This window comes from Hylobates moloch, unplaced genomic scaffold, assembly GCF_009828535.3.
Source record: "Hylobates moloch isolate HMO894 unplaced genomic scaffold, HMol_V3 SCAFFOLD_1, whole genome shotgun sequence".
NCBI lineage: Eukaryota > Metazoa > Chordata > Mammalia > Primates > Hylobatidae > Hylobates > Hylobates moloch.
Window position 1 is genome coordinate 145,300,771 of NW_026652276.1, and position 13,285 is coordinate 145,314,055.

The 13,285-nt window shown below is 41.4% G+C and overlaps 1 protein-coding gene across 5 annotated transcripts in view; it reads right to left on the minus strand.

Annotated features, from left to right (window-relative positions):
* The window catches only part of STK31 (serine/threonine kinase 31), a 135,290-nt gene that overhangs the window by 92,239 nt on the left and 29,766 nt on the right, over positions 1–13,285 (minus strand). For all 5 annotated transcript variants that reach the window (XM_032759232.2, XM_058446398.1, XM_058446415.1 and 2 more), the window contains exons 7-8: positions 10,629–10,987; positions 9,448–9,622 (exon numbers count right to left, since the gene is read on the minus strand). In XM_032759232.2, coding sequence (XP_032615123.2) covers positions 9,448–9,622; positions 10,629–10,987 — 534 coding nt within the window. The remainder of the gene's footprint in view (positions 1–9,447; positions 9,623–10,628; positions 10,988–13,285) is intronic.

Here is a 13,285-nt window from a genome sequence, read left to right on the forward strand (position 1 = left end):
GAGGCCACTGGTATTTGCCTCCTTCTGAAAAAAGAGCCAAAATAGCAAATATATAATCACACTTCAAATAGATTATCTAAGAGAGAAACAGGACTTCAACAGAGAAGTGACAGGAAACACATAAAGCAAGGAAGGAGAAAGAAGAGAAGCAGCCTTCTTGGCTGGGAGCCTGGACAGGCTCCTCAATGCATAGAAGGGGTAAATGAGAGACCCCAGTGGCCCATATTCTCACTGCAAACTCCTGCAATCCTAGCCACCAAAGGAACCTTTGATCCTCATGTGCTCTGAAACACAGAGAGCTGCCCAGAGACTACACAAGTATATTGCTCCATACAGGGAGCTCATGTTGGGTCCCATACACCCACCCCCCAATCCTAAGCAACTACAGCATGCTGCCATTTTGCGTGCCCAACCCCAACTAGACTGCATCGTGGTCTAGGGCCCAACATCCCCTACAACTCCACAACCCTGGAGCAAAGCTGACATCTCCTGCCCATAGCCACCACTGCAGCTGGCTGCAAGTACCCGCGAAGAGGTAGGAGCCACTGGCAGCAACCCTGTTCCCCATGGCAGAGGAACAGCCATACATCTTGATGGCCCTGAGGAAATGCTATCCTGCTTGCAGCCACCACCACTACTGGCTGCTGCTGCCACAGAATCAAAACATAAGCCACTGGCAGCCACTCTACCCCCAAGAAGGGCAACCATGCATTTTCACGGACCCAGAGGAAAGGCTATCCCATCCCACAACCACCATTGCTGCTAGCTGCTGCCACACCTGAGGCCAAACTGCAAGCCACCGGCAGGAACCCCAACCCCACCAGTAGAAGGGCAGCCATGCATCTTCACATGACCCAAGGAGGGCTACCCAACCCAGAACCTGAGACAATGCTAGCTGCTGCTGCCACCAGTGTCAAAGTGTGAGCCATTTACAGTGACCCTGCTGTCCTAAGCAGCAAAGCTGCCACACATTTCCACATACCCAAAGGACAAACTTTCCCACCTGCAGCTGCTGCCCTTGCAAACTGCCACAACTGGAGCAAATGTAAGAGCAAAGTACGTGTTCACCAGCCACCTCCATACATCTGCTGCCACTGAAAGCAACCTCACCCTCCCCAGTGACAGGGCTGCAAAGCAACCACTGCCACCCCCACTCAAGCATTCCATTGGAAACCTGGGCATCATCCTGCACCTGCCTACCACAATCAGAGTCTGCACTCACCACCTGGACCTGAGGACAGGTCCACTCCATCCAGCTCCATACCCCCTCTCACCAGTGTCTGAGCACACCACCCAAGGCCCTGCGTATCACCCAGCCCAGTCCACCATTGGTACCTGAACACTCCTCCCAAGGGCCCAAGGTCAGGCCTACCCAACCTGCCACTACCAACACAGCTGGCATCCACTTGCACATGCTACCTGTGGGCCTGACTGACCCACTCAGCACATCACAGCCAGCACTAACACCAGTGTAGACCACTTGGAAAGCACAGGGTTGTCAAGCCATTGCTACTATCACCCACATCGTGCCCATTGCCTAAGAGCCCAAGAACACACTCACCTGTCTGGCCCACCACTGCTGCTACTAGCACCCAAGCAAGACTCCTGGAAACCCAAGCATTGGCCAACCTGGGCTCTCTAACAGTAGTGCCCGCATGTGCTGTCCTGGAAACCAAGGACAGGCATACTTGGCCTGGCATTGCCACCATTGGGGTCTGAGGACTGGCAAACCTGGCATTCCTATACCCAGCAAAACTTCTCCACAGCCCCCACTAACAACCACACCCTAAGCCATAGAGGAAATCACAAACACCACTGACTATTCACATCCAAAGGAATCATACAAAGACTATACTACCACATGAACCCAGAATTAAAGCCAAAGGGCCCTATCCAACCAACACCATAGGTACATCTTCAGGAAAAGATCCTCCCCTACAAAATTATTTCCAAAAAATTGGAAGAAGCAACTGTTACACCCAATGCACAAATATCAATGTAACAAAAGAAACATGAGAACACAAGAAAATATAACTCCAAAGGAAGTTAGTAATTCTCCACCAACAGATCATAATCAAAAAGAATTTTGAAATTCCAGATTAAAAATTCAAAATACTGATTTTAAAGAAGTTCAGTGAGATAAAAGATAATTGTGAAAAATAACATAAAGAAATCAGAAAAACAATTCAGGTTATAAATGAGAAATTTACCAAATAGGTATCATTAAAAAAAAGAAATCCTAGAACTAAAGGATTCACTGAATGAAATACAAAATACATTCTAAAGCTTCAACAATATACTAGATCTAGGCCTGGCATGATGGCTCATGCCTGTAATCCCAGCACTGTGGGAGGCTGAGGCAGGAGGATCACTTGAGCTCAGGGGTTGAGAAGAGCCTGGTCAACATAACAAGACCTCATCTCTAATAAAAATTTAAAATATTAGCTCAGCATGGTGGCATGCACCTGTAGTCCCAGCTACCCAGGAAGATGAGGCAGGAGGACTGATTGAGCACAGAAGTTGGAGGCTGCAGTGAGCTGTGATTGTGCCACTGTACTCCATCCTGGGCAGCAAAACAAAACCCTGCCTCAAAACAAAACAAACAACAACAAAAATATACTAGATCAAACAGAAGAAAGAATTTCAGAACTTGAAGACAAGACTTTTGAACTAACCCAGTCAATCAAAAATTAAAAAAAGAACAAAAAAGAATGAAAAAAGCCTACAAGGCATGTGAGACACCATACTGCAAACAAATATTTGAATTTTCAACGTCACAGAAAGAGAAAAAAAGGGATTGAAAACTTCTTATATTTAATAAAATAATAGCCGAAAACTTCCGAAGTCTAGCAAGAGATTTAGAAATTCAAATAAAAGAAGTTCAGAGATGCCCAAACAGATAAAATTCATAAAGGTCTTCTCCACAGCATATTACAGTCAAACTGTCAAAAGTCAAAGACAAAGATATTTCTAAAAACAGAAGGAAAAAGGCGTGTCATCAATTATAAGGAAACCCCCATCAGACTAACTATAAATTTCTCAGTAAAATCCTTACAGGAGAGAATGAAACGATACAGTCAAAGCGCTGAAAGGAAACTGCTAGTCAAGAATACTATATCCAGCAAAGTTGTCCTTCATGAATGAAGAAGTAGTAGTCTTTCCCAGGCAAGCAAAGGCTGAGGGAATTAATCAGCACTAGACCATCCCTACAAGAGATGCTTAAGGGAGGGCAATACACAATCTGTGATCATAATAACACATGAAAGTACAAAACCCAGCTGGGCACAGTGGCTCACGCCTATAATCCCAGCACTTTGGGAGGCCAAGGCGGGCAGATCACCTGAGGTCAGGAGTTCAAGACCAGCCTGGCCAACATGGTGAAACCCCGTCCCTACTAAAAAGTACAAAAATTAACTGGGCATGGTGGCAGGTGCTTTTAATCCAGCTACTCAGGGGCCTGAAGTAGGAGAACTGCTTGAACTCAGGAGGTGGAGGTTGCAGACAGCCAAGACTGTGCCACTGCACTCCAGCCTGGATGACACAAGACTCTGTCTCAAAAAAAAAAAAAAAAAGTATAAAACCCACAGAGCAAAGCAAACACGCAAGCAAAAACAAGAAAGGAATCAAATGTTCCCACTACAGAAACACACCAAACCACAATGATAAACAATGAGTGAGAGAGAAAATAATCAAGATGGCCAACTAGATAGTGTGTTCTTTTTCCACAGGGAAGAATCAGAATAGTAAGTAGACACATTTTGAACAGACTGTCTAAGAATGAACATTTGGATTCACCAGAGAAGAGAGAGAAAGCCCCAGAAGTAAGAAAGGAGAGGGTTCGAAGAAGCATGCCTAGGCAGAAACCAGCTGAGAGCTGGGAAAGGCTACTGTATGCAGGGAAACCGTAAGAGAAAAATCCCCAGAGCTCTGAAACAAGCTTTTACAACATTTGCTACAGGAGAAACCCTCGATCCAGTAGGGCCTCACACCTCACATATGGAGCTGCCTAAAGATCACACAGAGACATTGTTCCAGAAATGGAATCCACACAGAATCCCACAGGCACCCAAGTCTGGAGCAGCCTCAGCAGGGAGCCACTTTAAGAGTTTAGATACCAGGGACCTATAGACATGGCTGCAGCCACTGTACTGCTCCAAAAAAGGAGAGGGAGAACAAGCATGTCCATGCACCCCCAGGAGGATACTTGTCACCCTGCTACAAGCTGCTGTTGAGACTGAGACATAAGTATATCACACTCCCTACACCTTCTTGCTCATGCTGCTTGGCTGGGTGGTGACTCATTCTCTCTAGCCCCATGCCCACGGCACCATTTTCTGAGTTCAATGCTGGGCTGAGTCCTGCCCTTGGCCTGAGTTTGGGCTGACATGGCCCCAGTCACTGACCAGCAAAGGACCAACAGGGAAACCAGGCTACCCCACACATATCTATAGAATACCCACCGCCCTGCAACGGGCTGCTGTGAAACTGAGACACAATCAGACTACACTTCCCACAGCTTTTTGCCCATGCTGCTCACCTGGGTGGTGCCCCAGTATCCCAGGGCACAGGCCAAAAGTGTCACTTTGAGAGTTTAATTCTGAGCTGTGGCCCAACTTTGGCCTGACTTTAGGCTGACATGACTGCAGCTGCTGCCCAGCCAAGAAGGGGCAGAAAAGCCAGGCTCTCCTATGCACACCTGGGACAACACCCAAAGCTCTGCTATAGGCTGCCGTGAGACTTAGACTTGAGTAGAACACGCTCCCGACTGCTTCATATCCACACTGCTCACCTGAGAGGGGCCCCACCCTCTCTAGTCACAATCCTACAGATGGCAGAGAGTTTAGAGACACTGTTTGATGCCTGGCAGCAGTAGCCACAGCAGACATTCTAGTCTCTGGTCAGAGACTGGGGCACCTGCTCTGGAACAAAGGAGTCTCTTTGTTACCTGTGTCCCTGAAATTATTGGTAGAGCTTGATACTAGGTGAAATATCTGATTAATCATAGTTTGATCAGCCAGTCTTGATGAGGGTGATTCAGGTTACATGAGTGTATACACATGTCAAAATTTATCAAGTTCTACACAGTATTTGTGCATTTTTACTATATGTATAATATGTATAATATGCTATCTCAATATAGCATTAGAAAATAAAATTAATATTTCCTAACCCTATCCATTAGACATTCTATAACCTAGAAGCAAAGACTAAAGCAATAGCTATATACATCCCTAGCACCCAAAGTCTGGTATCTAAATACCTCTTGCCACTAAAAAGAACCATAGCTTGGAGAAATAACTTTTACAGGATTAGTGTAGGAAATGCAGGTGAGTATGGAACATCTTGTGACACTAGAAAACAAGGAAGCTATCAGACTACTGGAATCACATCAAAAGGACAGAGCGATGACTTAGAGACTTGAAAAGAGTATAAGATGGGCATCAGAAAGAATAATGGCTGCAGTGAATTAAAACACTCAAATATGTTTAAAATTCATTAGTTCATAATAATACTTAAGGAGAACAAATAACCCTTGCTGGTCAACACTGGACAATCCTAGGGAATAAACTTATTTTTCTGAAAACATGTACATATAAAGGGAATGAATAAAGTATTTATCTTGCCTTTACTGAACAAACTAGGCTTCAGCATGACCAAATAGTTGAAATTTTCCAGCTAAGAAATACAGCACCTGGCCAAAAAAAATGATGAGCTCATGTCCTTTGTAGGGACATGGATGAAGCTGGAAACCATCATTCTCAGCAAACTATTGCAAGGACAGAAAACCAAACACCGCATGTTCTTACTCATAAGTGGGAATTGAACAATGAGAACACATGGACACAGGAAGGGGAACATCACACACCGGGGACTATTGTGGGGTGGGGGGAGCGGGAAGGGATAGCATTAGGAGATATACCTAATGCTAAATGACGAGTTAATGGGTGCAGCACACCAACATGGCACATGTACACATATGTAACAAACCTGCACGTTATGCACATGTACCCTAAAACTTAAAGTATAATTAAAAAAAAGAAATACAGCACCTGATGAAAACATGGTTGCAGACAACAATCATCGATGGCTGCAAAAATCATTAGGTCACAGATTAATGAAAAACTTAATAATGGTGATTTATCCATTATGAATATCATCTGTTATGATGTCAAAAGGACACAGCAGCTAATTTAAAAAGACTTCAAAGGGGATAATGTGTGCGTCAAAAAGAAAAAAATGGCTTCAGTCGATTAAAACATGCCAAATGTGTTTAAAATTCATTAATTTAGCAAGGTATGGTGGCTTGCCTGCAGTACCAGCAACTCTGGAGCCAAAAGAGGAAGGACTGCTTGAGCCCAAAAGTTTGAGACCAGCCTGGGCAACACAGCAAACCCTGACTGTACAGAAAATACAATTCCATGCTCGTGGACAGGAAGAATCAATACCATGAAAATGGCCATACTGCCCAAAGTAATTGATAGATTCAATTCTATTCCCATCAAACTACCAATGACTTTCTTCACAGAACTAGAAAAAAAATACTTTAAATTTCACATGGAACCAAAAAGAGCCCATATAGCCAAGACAATCCTAAGCAAAAAGAACAAACCTGGAGACATCACGCTATCTTACTTCAAGCTACACTACAAGGCTACAGTAACCAAAACAGCATGCTACTGGTACCAAAACAGATATAAAGATCAATGGAACAGAACACAGGCCTCAGAAATAACACCACACATCTACAACCATCTGATTTTCGACAAACCTACCAAAAACAAGCAATGGGGAAAGGATTCCCTATTTAATAAACGGTGTTGGGAAAACTGGCTAGCCATATGCAGAAAACTGAAACTGGACCCCTTCCTTACACCTTATACAAAAATTAACTCAAGATGGATTAAAGACTTAAATGTAAAACCTCAAACAGTAAAAACCCTAGAAGAAAACCTAGGCAATACCATTCAGGACATAGGCATGGGCAAAGACTTCATGATTAAAACACCAAAAGCAATGGCAACAAAAGCCAAAATAGACAAATGGGATCTAATTAAACTAAAGAGTTTCTGCACAGCAAAAGAAACTATCATCAGAGTGTATAGGCAACCTACAGAATGGGAGACAATTTTTGCAATCTATCCATCTGACAAAGGGCTAATATCCAGAATCTACAAGGATCTACAAGGAACTTAAAACAAATTTATAAGAAAAAAACAACATCATCAAAAAGTGGGCAAAGGATATGAACAGGCACTTCTCAAAAGAAGACATTTATGCGGCCAAAAAACATACGAAAAAAAGCCCATCATCACTGGTCATTAGAGAAATGCAAATCAAAACCACAATGAGACACCATCTCACTCCAGTTAGAATGGTGATCATTAAAAAGTCAGGAACAACAGATGCTAGAGAGGATGTGGAGAAATAGGAACACTTCTACACTGTTGGTGGGAGTGTGAATTAGTTCAAACATTGCAGAAGACGGTATGGCAATTCCTCAAGGATCTAGAACAAGAAATACCATTTGACCCAGCAATCCCATTACTGGGTATATACCCAAAGGATTATAAATCATTCTACTATAAAGACATATGCACACGTATGTTTATTGCAGCACTATTTACAATGGCAAAGACTTGGAACCAACCCAAATACCCATCAATGATAGACTGGATAAAGAAAATGTGGGCTGGGCACAGTGGCTCATGCCTGTAATCCCAGCACTTTGGGAGGCAGAGGTGGGTGGATCACCTGAGGAGTCCGAAACCAGCCTGGCCTACATGGTGAAACCCCGTCTCTACTAAAAATACAAAAATTAGCCAGGCATGGCGGCGGGTGCCTTTAATGCCAGCTATCAGGAGGCTGAGGCAGGAGAATCACTTGAACCTGGGAAGCAGAGGTTGCAATGAGCCGAGATCATGCCATTGGGGATATAAACAAGGCAAGTTTGAGTTCAAAAAAGAAAAAAAGAAAAGAAAACACAAATATTAGCCAGGAATGGGGCACACGCCTGTAGTCTGAGCTAGGCAGGAGACTGAAGTGAGTGGATTGCTTGAGTCCGGGAGGCAGAAGTTGCAGTTAGCAGAAATTACACCACTGCACTCCAGCCTAAGCAACAGAGCAAGACTGTCTCAAAACAAACAAACAAAACCAAAAAAACTCTGAATGAGATTTGGGGAGCTTCTGGGTTGATAAACACATCCATGACCTGGGAGGGTGGCACACTCAGAAAGGGCATGGAAGCTCTGTACCTCCTGCCCCAGTACCTTGCCTTATGCATATCTTCCATTTATTTGGCTGTTTCTGAGTAATATCCTTAATAATAAAACTATAAGTATAGCACTTCTGTGAGTTCTGTGAGTAGTTCTAGTGAATTATCTAACCTGAGGGAGGGTCATGGGAAACCCCGAATTTAGAGTGGGGAGGTAGATATGCAAGTAGCCTGGGGACCCCATTTGTGGCTGGCATCTAAATTAGAGGCAGCTTTATGGAACTGAGTCCTTAACTTGTAGGGTATATGCTAAGTACAGGTAATGTAGTGTCAGAATAGAGCTGAATTATTAGACACCCAGTTGGTGTCAGAGAATTGGAGGAACTAGTGCAGGAACAATAGATTTGGTGTAAAACACAAACATACACACACACACACACACACACACACACACACTTATCAACCACACTGTATCCCGGGGGGGGAGTTTTTGAACTAGAATCTGAGCAAATCTGGAGACCTAATTACCATAAAAGAAGACACATGTGGAGATCAAGAACCCAGTTAAGCAACACAAGGATACAGATTAAGGCAATTTAAGAGAAATATCAACCAAAATGCAACGTATGTGCCTAACTGGGATCCTGATTGGAGAGAACTACAATCAACATGCCTACAATCATGTGGCATTCATGACACAATATGGCAAATTTGAATACTGCCTGGATATAAATAATATTAAGGAATTATTGTTTACTTTTAAGTATGAATAGTATTATTATTATGGTTTTTTAAAGTCCTTTTCTATTAGTCATACATACTGAAGACTATGAAATAATATGAATGGGACTTCTAAAATAATCCAGGAAGTGTAAAGTTTTAAAAAGATTGGCCATGTGTTATAATTGTAAAAACTGGGTGATGGGCACATGAGAATTAATTATTCAAGTCTCTCTCCTTTTAGAATGTTTGAAAATTGCCTTATTTGAAAAGTTTTTAGAACATAAAGGGAAATGTAAATGAGAAATTATTAAATTTTCAAACATCCAATGAAATCCAAAGATGATTAGTCTGGAGTATATGAAAAAAATTCACCTATAAACAAATACAGGGATTAGCAAAGAAGGAGAGAATGAGGTGGGAAAGGAAAGGAAAGTGACAGAAAAATAAATAGCAGCAGATGAGTACGCAGATTTCCCAGTTGGACACTCTTCACCTTAAGCCACTGAACATACCTGCAGCTCCTGGGCAATCTGCTCTACTTTCAATTCTAACTCCTTATAACTTTTGAGAAGAGCGTCCTTCTCTGTTTTAAGTTTTTCATTTTCTTCAATCAGTTTCTGGTCCTGCTTAATTTTTGCCAGGCTGACGTTAGACCCTAAATTAAAGTCACCAACAGCCAAACTTTCCCTATAAAAACAAATTCATTTATTTTGAAAAACAAACTGTATAAGGCTGACAGAGAAAACAAATCTAAGTTATCTTGGACCTTTTATACCACAATATATCTGAAAGTTAATTTTGAAAACTGAAATATTTACCTAGTTCATATTAAAAAACAATTTAATGCAAACAAGATTTTATAACTGAAGTTGTAATTCAATAATGCCTCTAATTCTCAAAGAACATATATTCCAACTTCTTCATAGCACTATCAACTACAGAGAACAAAGTAAAAAGCATTTCTGTATTAGTTTTTTTCCAATCCCTCCTGTGATCCCCCCGTGACCCCCCCATCCTGTGATCCCCTGTGATCCCCCCGTCCACCGCCTCCCACCCCCATTTGACAGTTTAGCTCCTAAAGCACTGATGAGATCCCATCAAACAGCTATATCATCCAAGATACAGCATCATGGCTTGGACCATGATATAGAAGAATGTTTTGATACATATAAATATCAAATCTGGATTTCTGCTTCAAGTTGATGATTTAAAATTATCTAAAAAGTAAACTATTCGGAATAATCAAACTCCATCACAAGTTTTCACAAGAAGAAGAAAGAGCCTCACTTTTATTTAAAAAGTAAAGGCAATTTCCTGAAACTCTTTAAAATATTCCTAAAGCCATAGGAAAAACTTCAAATCTTATCTGGAATTCTGACTTTGCCTGAATAATTCAGATTTAGGAGCAGATTTTTATTTTTGATAAGTGTACTCCAAATAGTTGGCATGAAAAGTTGGCATGTAAACTTTTAAATAATTCAGGAATTATTTTTCTTTCAAAATAGCTTTTAATGAAAATATCCCTGCTAAATAAAGCAAAGAGGAATACATTTGAGAAAAATAGAAATATCAGCAACAGCCCTTAAAATCACTGGCACAGTTAAGGATTCCAAAAGCATAAGCCTTAACTTCTATTCTACTATGACAGGGACCTCTACCATTAATTAGAAATTAGTGAAAACTAAATTCTTACTTTGGAAATGTCATAAGATTGCCTGCATCATTTTCATCCTTCAAGTCAAGAGTCATTTTCTCACTTAAGTGCCCCTTGGGCCTGCTGAAGGTTGACTGGTTTGATCTATGCCCCCACAAAGGAATGGGGTTTTTGAGGTTCCCGAGAACAAGTTGACCAGGATCCAATTTTTTTTCCTCACAGATGTCAGTTCTGGAAGTAAGTCTGCATTTCTCTGCAAATCCTTTCTTAAACACCTCTTCCCCTATATCCACACTGCCATACTCAGCCTGAGCAATAACTGTTCCATCTTGAGAGGTTGCTTTAATTCTCATTTTTATTTCCTTTTCAAAAATTAAGCTCCCCAAAAAGGTTGTGCCCTAAGAAAGAAGAAAACATAAATCAGCTACACCAACATGTTTCTCTTCCCTTATTTTGTTTCTACCCATTTTTTCCAAGCATCATATTTCTTCATTCTAAAATCTCTACATTACCTTGTTGTTGACTATAATATTCAAATATGCATCTCCACGTATATGAATGTATTCCAATTACACCCTTGCTAAAATGAAGTAGAGCTAAATACTTGTATAGGCAGCCATATTTATAAATCTAAAAATGTATACTAAGTAAATATCCTAGAATAGTTTTTTTAACCCAGCAGATTACATTGATTACTTTGGCCCCAACTAAATATAATCGTTTCCTGAAAAGCAATAGCACATAAAAATGAATCTCTGATATCTAGAAAAGGTATTCGATATTACAAAACTTTAAAAGTTTTAGAGGCAGAGTCAGGAACTCTGGTTTTAAAGTAAGATGAGCAGAAGCGAAAAAAAACACAAACCGAAAGCACAAAACACGAACAAATTCTTTAAAAATCAACAAACTGGGCCGGGCGCGGTGGCTCACGCTTGTAATCCCAGCACTTTGGGAGGCCGAGGCGGGAGGATCACCAGGTCAGGAGATCGAGACCACGGTGAAACCCCATCTTTACTAAAAATACAAAAAAATTAGCCAGGCGTGGTGGCGGGCGCCTGTAGTCCCAGCTACTCGGAGAGGCTGAGGCAGGAGAATGGCGTGAACCCAGGAGGCGGAGCTTGCAGTGAGCCGAGATCGCGCCACTGCACTCCAGCTGGGTGACAGAGCGAGACTCCGTCTCAAAAAAAAATAATAATAAATAAATAAATAAATAAATAAAAATCAACAAACTGAAATTATAAAATGTGAGGTGTCACAAATACATATTCAAAACTTTTTTTCTTCTTTTTTGAGACAGAATCTCACTCTGTCACACAGGCTGGAGTGCAGTGGCACAATCTCGACTCGTTGCAACCTCCGCCTCCCCAGTTTAAGCGATTCTCCTGCCTCAGCCTCCCCAGTAACTGGGACTACTGGCACACACCACCACACCTGCTAATTTTTGTATTTTTAGTAGAGATGGGGTTTCACCGTGTCAGCTGAGCTGGTCTCAAACTCCTAACCTCAAGTGATCCACTCACATTGGCCTCCCAAAGTGCTGAGATTACAGGGGTCAGCCACCGCGCCTGGCCTTCTACATTCAAAACTCTCTTAAATAGACTTTTGCTTAAGAGGGCTACAACTGTACAACTGGCATAGGAGAAATTAGGTGCTTGCTAACTTTGAGCTATTGAATGTCTATCAAGAGAACTAAGCAAAGATATACCTAAAACATATTTGGGATTAGAACATATTGAGACTTAATTTTAATAAGAACTTATCTACTCCTCCATAAAACTGTAATTACTAAAATTACTTTGACACAATCTAACTACTCTCCCCAAATTTCTCTAGGTTATTTTCCTGATTTTCACCCTGTGCATACTATAAAGGAAATTAAAAGTCAGTATTCTTTTTCGGAATATATAAAGCATAAATTTAAAACACAAAATGGGTAGGTACAGCTCAAATTTACTGGTTCACAACTTCCTTGAAATGGGGACATCATCTGATGCAACATATCTCTCTTAGAAGGTGGAGGTGTATTTTTAGCTACATTCCCACTCTATAAATATGAAAAAAATATAGTTTATGCAAACAAAGCAAACCAAATAGGACATCATACCTATAATAATCAGACAAACAAGAGTGTAAAAAACACACTAAAAACCACAAAATACAAACCGGCCACATTTTTAAAAGAAATAGGGGGTGTGGGGAAGTCAAGGTCCAAGAAACTAAATAACATTTTTAAGAACTAGTTTCTCCTCTATACTACTTCTATACTACTACACAGTAGTATAGATGGTAAAAGTGAGACCTATGTAGGAATTCTTAACCTTTTTGTGGCCATGGGGCTCCTTTATCAGTCAGGTGAAATCTTTGGACTTTTTCTCACAATGTTTTTAAATGTATGAAATACATAGGATTACAAAAAAAATTATTTCATTGGGACACATTTTTTTTTTTTTTTTTGAGATGGAGTCTGGCTTTGTCGCCCAGGCTGGAGTGCAGTGGCGCTATCTCAGCTCACTGCAAGCTCCACCTCCCGAGTTCACACCACTCTCCTGCCTCAGCCTCCCAAGTAGCTGGGACTACAGGTGCCCACCACCATGACCAGCTAATTTTTTGTATTTTGTAGTAGAGATGGGGTTTCACCATGTTAGCCAGGATGGTCTCGATCTCCTGACTTTGAGATCCGCCCACCTCGGTCTCCC